A 9,003-nucleotide genomic window follows, 5' to 3' on the forward strand; every position below is an offset into this window, starting at 1 on the left:
CATGGTAGGTGGAGAAGACTCAAATTGAGGTATGATGTCATGGTGGGTGGGAAAGACGAGGAATCTCCTGACCTGATAAGTCAAGGCATGATGTCATGGTGGCTATGACATAGCTGTCTCCTAGACTGTTGGTCAAGGTATGATGTCATGGTGGGTGGCACAGACTCAATCAAGGTAGGATGTTAAGGCAGGTGACATGTTAAGACTGACAGTCTTGGTATGATGTCATGGTGGGTAAGCAGACCAGACATCTTCTGACCTGTCAGCCAAGGCTTGGTGTCATGGTAGATGGGACAGACAAGGAGTCTCCTGTCCTGTTAGTCAAAGTATGATGTTGAGGTGGCCAAGACAGACTCAATTAGGGTATAATGTCATGGTAGGTGGGATAGACCAGGAGTCTCCTGTCCTGTTAGTCATGGTATGATGTCATGGTAGGTGGAGCAGACAGAGTGGGTGGGACAGACTCAATCAAGGTATGATGTCATGGTAGGTGGAGCAGACAGAGTGGGTGGGACAGACTCAATCAAGGTATGATGTCATGGTAGGTGGAGCAGACAGAGTGGGTGGGACAGACTCAATCAAGGTATGATGTCATGGTAGGTGGAGCAGACAGAGTGGGTGGGACAGACTCAATCAAGGTATGATGTTATGGTAGGTGGAGCAGACAGAGTGGGTGGGACAGACTCAATCAAGGTATGATGTCATGGTAGGTGGAGCAGACAGAGTGGGTGGGACAGACTCAATCAAGGTATGATGTTATGGAAGGTGGGACAGACCCGAGTCTTCTGGGGACCTCCCTCTATAGTGAGCGGCAATCTCAATTGACGTGCCAATGCTGTTAGAAGTAGAAACTGTCATGGGGAAGTTACGTGACCTGTGGCCCAGTGAGGAGCAGCCACAGAGACCACTGGTCTTCCAAACAAATTGTTAGGAACATTGAGCCCTGGAATTGCTGCATTCAAGAACAGATTGATATGCAGCATGGAGGGTGTATGGAGGAGGTATGCTGCATGGAGGGTGTATGCAATAAGTGGTCAATGCTCTGTTTGCAGATAGAAGATCATGCGTTTTAAAAGGTAGGAATGGACGTTACAATACGGATTAGAAATTTCTACCCAGAGTTCACCTTTAAAATTAGGCAATTTTTTTATTCTGGACATTCATTTCAAACCCACAATGGCAACGATCTGCAGAATCCCACAGCTGCCTCAGGATGCAGTTTATACTGCTGAAACACTACAAAGGAAACTGAAATGCAGCCAAGAATAACTCCGATCACAATGTCATTAAACATCAAAAGACAATCAAAGTTCTCCCTCCACTCCCTGCCCCACATACAGTACATGCTGATCATGGTGGCTCATTTCCCCCCACCGCCCCCCCCCCCCCCATGCTATTCATTGTTCGATCGGTATACCCTCATCATACAGAACTCTGATCTCTGTACCCAGAGTTCAATCACCCATCAAGGGCATACAATACAGAGAATGGACATTTGTTAGTAAAGTCTTTTCCTCCTTCTCTATTGGCAGAAAAGGATTCCGAATACTAAATTCACTAATAATGATAATGGGATGGTGATTACCAAGTAATGAGACTATATTACAAATCTCACCCTAGATTCATACCCGCTTGTCCTCCGGAGGTACAGAGTCAGGTCACTCCAGTAACCTTCCCGCTGATAAGTGGAGGGGTCGCCTGCTATTATCACACCAAACATTCCCAGAGGTGCAAACAGAGAAAATCTTCACCCTTGTATCCCTCCAGACCTAAAGGAATCCTCGCCAAATGACTCACCAAAGTTAAAAGGCAGCAAACCTACGAGTGCCAGGGATGCCGATCATCTGACATTGGGGAAATCAGGAAAGGGAGTCCTGGGGGACAGTTTATTCACAGATTGCCCCAGAGTGGTCCCTGACATCTGAAATCTTGTGGATAAATGAGGTGCTAATAATGTGAATGGTGATAACTAAAATAAAGCTGCTGCTGACAAATAAGGGAAGGTGTGTGCAAGTCAGCGCTGCTAAATATATACACTCAATGTAGTAAATGAAGAATCATAAATATAAATAAAATTACTGTAAAGTGCTCAGTGCAAACAGTGCCAAATATGGTGCAATAATGTCCACAAAAAAAGTAAATGAGTATAAAAGTCCTTCCAAAGTTCAATATAATGCTCATATGTGCAATCCGTGCAAAAAGTGCTTCTGTGCTCCAAACGGGAAAAGATTGCTCGTGTTCCCCCTCTGCTGCCCTACTCACCGGAACAATATGTTGTCCAAGCCTTTCTGACACACTAGACCAGGGGTCGGGAACCTTTTTGGCTGAGAGAGCCATGAACACCACATATTTTCATATGTAATTCCGTGAGAGCCATACACTATATTTCAGAGGTCGGGAACCTTTATTTATTATTCATATTCATGGGCCGCAGCTATACAGTGAGTAGATGGAGCCGTGTGAAAGTGTCTGGAGTCCGGTCGGGAAGAGAGCACAGCAGGCAGGTATGCAATGAGGCCGGAGTGGTGAAGCGCCTGCAGGCCTGCAAATGATGGAGGTGAGTATAGGCCCTGAGAAAATGGCGACTGGCCGCCGAAGGCTTCAGAAGTGGATGTGAGAGGCAGCTCCCGCGGGTCCCCGGGTGTCAGAGGGGAAGGAGATCGTGCCTGTCGGGCACAGGGAGCGGATGGCAGGTCTCCTTACCGGGCGGTGATTGCCAAGGCCCTCAGATGCACAGCACACGAGCCGGCGGTGGTACCGCGAGTAGGCCGCGGGGTCCGTAGTGCGGCAATCCGGTCACCCAGAGACGAACTGAGGGTAGCGCACAAAGTGTACCGTCGATGGGTGCAGAAATCTCCTTGGCACCGGGCACAGCTATGCGGATGGCACTGGATTGAGTGGTAGACGCGGTGGAGCTCTGGGACTACACGTCCAGTGCAGCTCATGTCCGTACACGCCCCCCTTTATTAAAGATTTGTCTGCGAGCCACGTCTGGCTCGCAAGCCATAGGTTCTCTACCCCTGCACTAGACTGTGCTGGGCTGCTGTGTCCTCTTCAGAGATCAGAATCTGCGTCACAAGCGCCGATTCCCTGTGTGATTGCAGAGGGCTGCTACATACACATGCTGGCCGTATCTCTCCTCAGTACCATATAAATATAAAGTTTGCCATAGTGAAGTATGTAAAATAATCTTTATTTAAATATAAAAAAAATAAATAAATACACTCACAATAGAGATCTCTTTAAAATGGAGTGATACGGTCCGGTGGTTACTGCTCCTGCCGCGTGCGTTCCACCGACCGGAAATAACGTCGTACACTCTGCCTTGCTAGACGCATTTCGCCCTCACCCTGGGCGTCATCTGTAGCTCATGAGCGTACGACGTAATTTCCGGTCGGTGGAACGCACGCTGCAGGAGCAGTAACCACCGGACAGTATCACGCCATTTTAAAGAGATCTCTATTGTGAGTGTATTTTTTTATATTAATTAAAGATTATTTTACATACTTCACTATGGCGAACTTTATCTTTATATGGTACTGAGGAGAGATACGGCCAGCATGTGTATGTAGCAGCCCTCTGCAATAACACACGGACTCAACGCTTGTGACGCAGACTCTGATCTCTGGCGAGGACACAGCAGCCCAGCACAGTCTAGTGCAGGGGTAGGGAACCTATGGCTCGCGAGCCAGACGTGGCTCTTTTGATGGCTGCATCTGGCTCACAGACAAATCTATAATAAAGGGGGGCGTGTCCAGACGTGAGCCGCGCAGGACGTGTAGTCCCAGAGCTCCGCCGCGTCTACCACTCAATCCAGTGCCATCCACGTAGCTGTGCCCGGTGCCAAGGAGATTTCTGCACCCATCGACGGTACACTATGTGGGCTACCCACCGCTACCCTCAGTTCGTCTCTGGGTGACCGATTGCTGCGCTACGGACCCTGCGGCCTACTCACGGTACTGCCGCCGGCTCATTTGCTGTGCGTCTGAGGGCCTTGGCAATCACCGCCCGGTAAGGAGACCTGCCATCCGCTCCCTGTGCCCTGACAGACACGATCTCCTTCCCCTCTGACACCCGGGGACCCGCGGGAGCTGCCTCTCACATCCACTTCTGAGGCCTTCAGCGGCCGGCCGCCATTTTCTCAGGCCCTATACTCACCTCCATCACTCGCAGTCCTGCATGCGCTTCACCACTCCGGCCTCATTGCATACCTGCCTGCTCTGCTCTCTTCCCGACTGGACTCCAGGCACTTTCACATGGCTCCATCTACTCACTGTATAGCTGCAGCCCATGAATATGAATATTAAATAAAGGTTCCCGACCCCTGAAATATAGTGTATGGCTCTCACAGAATTACATTTAAAAATATATGGTGTTCATGGCTCTCTCAGCCAAAAAGGTTCCAGACCCCTGATCTAGTGTGTCAGAAAGGCTTGGACAACATATTGTTCCGGTGAGTAGGGCAGCAGAGGGGGAGCACGAGCAATCTTTTCCCGTTTGGAGCACAGAAGCATTTTTTGCACGCATTGCACATATGAGCATTATATTGAACTTTGGAAGGACTTTTATACTCATTTACTTTTTTGTGGACATTATTGCACCATATTTGGCACTGTTTGCACTGAGCACTTTACAGTAATTTTATTTATATTTATGATTCTTCATTTACTACATTGAGTGTATATATATTTAGCAGCGCTGACTTGCACACACCCTCATCTGAAATCTTTGCCAGGTTCAGAAAGTCATAGTGGCTGCATATTGGAAAGGGAACTTTAACAGTAATACATGAAACTGTCACACCAGCTTTTTTATATCGCTTAATCGGCATCTGCAAATCAGTAAATATTCAGCAGTAATGTACACCAACAGCAGTTTAATACAAGGTCTGCGAAGTCCAGTATACACCCACAGTACATAACCGAAGAGAAATGTATATAGGGGTGCATATAGGGAGGGATATAGAGGCTTGAGGAGCCTACAGTTTATAAGGTAGGATATGGACCGTCGAAGAGCTTACAATCTATTAGTGTATAAGGGAGGACATAGACCGTAGAAGCATTTACAATCTATTAGGATATAAGGGAGGATACAGAAGGCAGAAGAGCTTATGAACTATAAAAGGGTATACGGGAGGATACACAGGGTGGAAGAGCTTACAATCTATTATGGTATACACAACGTGGAAGAGTTTAAAATCTAATAGGGTATACAGAAGGTGGAGGAGCCTAGAATCTATAAGAATATAAGGGAGGATACAGAAGGTAGAAGTGCTTATGGTCTACAACATATATGGGAGGATATAGAAGGTGGAAGAGCTTACAATCTATTACGGTATACAGAAGGTGGAAGAGCTTACAATCTATTAGGGTATACAGAAGGTGGAGGTATGCAAAAGATGGAGGAGCTTACAATCTATTACAGTATACAGGAGGTGGAAGAGCTTACAATCTATTATGGTATACAGAAGGTGGAAGAGCTTACAATCTATTAGGGTATACAGAATGTGGAAGAGCTTACAATCTATTAGGGTATACAGAATGTGGAAGAGCTTACAATCTATTAGGGTATAAAGAAGGTGGTAAAGCTTACAATCTATTACGGTATGCAAAAGATGGAGGAGCTTACAATCTATTACAGTATACAGGAGGTGGAAGAGCTTACAATCTATTACAGTATACAGGAGGTGGAAGAGCTTACAATCTATTACAGTATACAGGAGGTGGAAGAGCTTACAATCTATTATGGTATACAGAAGGTGGAAGAGTTTACAAACGATTATGTATACAGAAGGTGGAAGAGCTTACAATCTATTAGGGTATACAGAAGGTGGAAGAGCTTACAATCTATTATGGAATACAGAAGGTGGAAGAGCTTACAATCTATTGTGGTATACAGAAGATGGAAGAGCTTACAATCTATTATGGAATACAGAAGGTGGAAGAGCTTACAATCTATTGTGGTATACAGAAGGTGGAAGAGCTTACAATCTATTATGGAATACAGAAGGTGGAAGAGCTTACAATCTATTGTGGTATACAGAAGGTGGAAGAGCTTACAATCTATTGTGGTATACAGAAGATGAAAGAGCTTACAATCTATTAGGTTATACAGAAGGTGGAAGAGCTTACAATCTATTGTGGTATACAGAAGATGAAAGAGCTTACAATCTATTAGGTTATACAGAAGGTGGAAGAGCTTACAATCTATTGTGGTATACAGAAGATGAAAGAGCTTACAATCTATTAGGTTATACAGAAGGTGAAAGAGCTTACAATCTATTATGGTATACAGAAGGTGGAAGAGTTTACAAACGATTATGTATACAGAAGGTGGAAGAGCTTACAATCTATTGTGATTTAAAGAAGATGGAAGAGCTTATAATCTATTAGGGTATACAGAAGATGGAAGAGCTTACAATCTATTATGGAATACAGAAGGTGGAAGAGCTTACAATCTATTGTGGTATACAGAAGATGGAAGAGCTTACAATCTATTATGGAATACAGAAGGTGGAAGAGCTTACAATCTATTGTGGTATACAGAAGGTGGAAGAGCTTACAATCTATTGTGGTATACAGAAGATGAAAGAGCTTACAATCTATTGTGGTATACAGAAGATGAAAGAGCTTACAATCTATTAGGTTATACAGAAGGTGAAAGAGCTTACAATCTATTGTGGTATACAGAAGATGAAAGAGCTTACAATCTATTAGGTTATACAGAAGGTGAAAGAGCTTACAATCTATTGTGGTATACAGGTGAAAGAGCTTACAATCTATTGTGGTATACAGAAGGTGGAAGAGCTTACAATCTATTGTGGTATACAGAAGATGAAAGAGCTTACAATCTATTAGGTTATACAGAAGGTGAAAGAGCTTACAATCTATTGTGGTATACAGGTGAAAGAGCTTACAATCTATTATACAGGAGGATACAGAAGATAGAAAAGCTTACAGTGTTTTAGGATATATGGGAGGAAAATAAGAAGCTTGCACTCAATAGGGATATAAGAGGGGGACCCAGAACATAGAGATGGTAAATCAGAACCCCGTGTATCATTCTGAGGACTGCATGTTACCTGTAAATGGGAATACACAGAGAAATGCTTTGGAGGAGAGGTAGAAGAAGAGAATCAGAGGACACACTCCCCAGGAGGTAGGTATTTTGGAAGCATGTTGCCCACTCTATATTACCTCTTGGTCAGACATCAGTTGGTACCCAGCAGGAGGAAGGTAGATACACTCAGGCACCAGGGTTGCTGTAGACACCAGGGATGCGGTGTCCTCCTGCCCCTGTAGTAGCCGATCTCCAGGGTAGGATGAGATGGAGACACAGTCATAGCCCCGGGCAAACGTCTCCGCTGCCACCATGAGCTCAGAGTCATCCGAGCTGCTGTCCGGGGAGGAAGTGAGCGACTCCTGCCCAGCACATCCATCATCGGGCTGAGACATCCAGGCGGCAGTTCTTCCTATACACAGATAAGATACAGAAGATATTATTATTATTGTATCTTATTATTATTATATATTATTATACTAATATTGTAGTAACAGAGAATAGAATACTTTACAAAGAACTGTCTTGGCCCAATTTTTGGGGAAGGAAAGTTTCGATTTAGGCAAATCAATACAAGGAGACTCTGGATTATATTTTACAATTGTTTCAATGGCAATGCAAGATAGCATTTATTAGATATACTATTACTATTTAACCACTTTAAGACCGGAAGGATTTGCCCCCTTCCTGACCAAGCCCTATTTTGCGATTCGGCACTGAGCTACTTTAACGGACAATTGCGCGGTCATGCAACGCTGTACCCAAATGAAATTTACATCCTTTTATTCCCACAAATAGAGCTTTCTTTTGGTGGTATTTGATCACCTGTTCGATTTTTTGATCACGTGCTATAAAACAAAAGACCGACAATTGTGCAAAAATAACAATATTTTTAACATTTTTTTATTTTTTGCGCTGTAAACAAAAACAGAGCGACAATTTTGAAGCAAAAAACAATATTTTTCACTTTCTGCTATATGACATTCCCAAAAAAAAAAAAAATTTAGAAATCAAAATTATTTAACATTTTAGGCCAATTTGTTTTCTACTATAGATTTTTGGGGAAAAAAAAAAAAAAAAATCACAATAAGCGGATTTTGATTGGTTTGTGCAAAAGTTATCACGTTTACTAACTACGGGAAAGATTTAGGTAATTTTTATTGTTATTTTTTTTACTAGTAATGGCGGCGAACTGCGATTTTTTGCGCATTGCGGTGGACAGATCGGACCCCTAACTGACATTTTTGACACTTTTGGGGGGACCAGTGTCATTTCTACAGTAATCAGTGCTAAAAATATGCACTGTTACTGTAATAATGCCATTGGGGTTAACCCTGTCGGTGATCAGGGGGTTAAATGTGAGCCTAGGGGAGTGATTCTAACTGTGGGGGGGGCGTGGCTTCTGAAATGACCATAGAGACATGTGACCCTATATAGAAGGATCACAGGGGATCTGTGATTATTCCAGGGAGAAGAACGGTTGGATGTGTTTACAACAGCTGACAGTCCTTCTCTCTCAGCGGGGAACGATCGCAGGTGTCAGGCGGCAATCGGAGCTGCCTGACACATGCATCAGCTTCCCCACTGTCGAGCCCCCTAGACTCCCAAGAGCGAGCGCCGTATACGTAAGGCGATTTGCCCAGGAGCGGCTGCCTGCTCTTGTCCTTTTTTGGGGCATCATGCGTCCCGCGATTCTGTTGCACGATGTTACCGAGATTCGGCAGGCGGAAATAACGGCAATATCGCACAGCGTTTGGGGTGCCATTGCAAATCACGGGCATCGCACAGGCGTCCCGCGATTTGCAATGATTTCCGTATCGCGGGCAGAATCGCAGTGATTCTGCCTGTGATCCGCTGCGCCCACATGTGAACGTAGCCTTATAGGGAACAGCGTTCTGTGACTGTCTGGTGAAACAGAAGTCAAAGCTGGAGGGGATCTGCTAG

General features: G+C 44.6%; 1 protein-coding gene across 1 annotated transcript in view; it reads right to left on the bottom strand.

The window, feature by feature from the left end:
- Positions 1 to 7,471, bottom strand: part of RABEP2 (rabaptin, RAB GTPase binding effector protein 2) — a 29,495-nt gene extending 22,024 nt beyond the window's left edge. Inside the window, exon 1 of the mRNA XM_082262449.1 lies at positions 7,197 to 7,471. Coding sequence (XP_082118575.1) covers positions 7,197 to 7,454 — 258 coding nt within the window. The 5' untranslated portion in view covers positions 7,455 to 7,471. The remainder of the gene's footprint in view (positions 1 to 7,196) is intronic.
- Between the last annotated feature and the right edge of the window lie 1,532 nt (positions 7,472 to 9,003).

Source organism: Pelophylax lessonae (genome assembly GCF_965119305.1).
Source record: "Pelophylax lessonae genome assembly, chromosome: 6".
Lineage (NCBI taxonomy): Eukaryota > Metazoa > Chordata > Amphibia > Anura > Ranidae > Pelophylax > Pelophylax lessonae.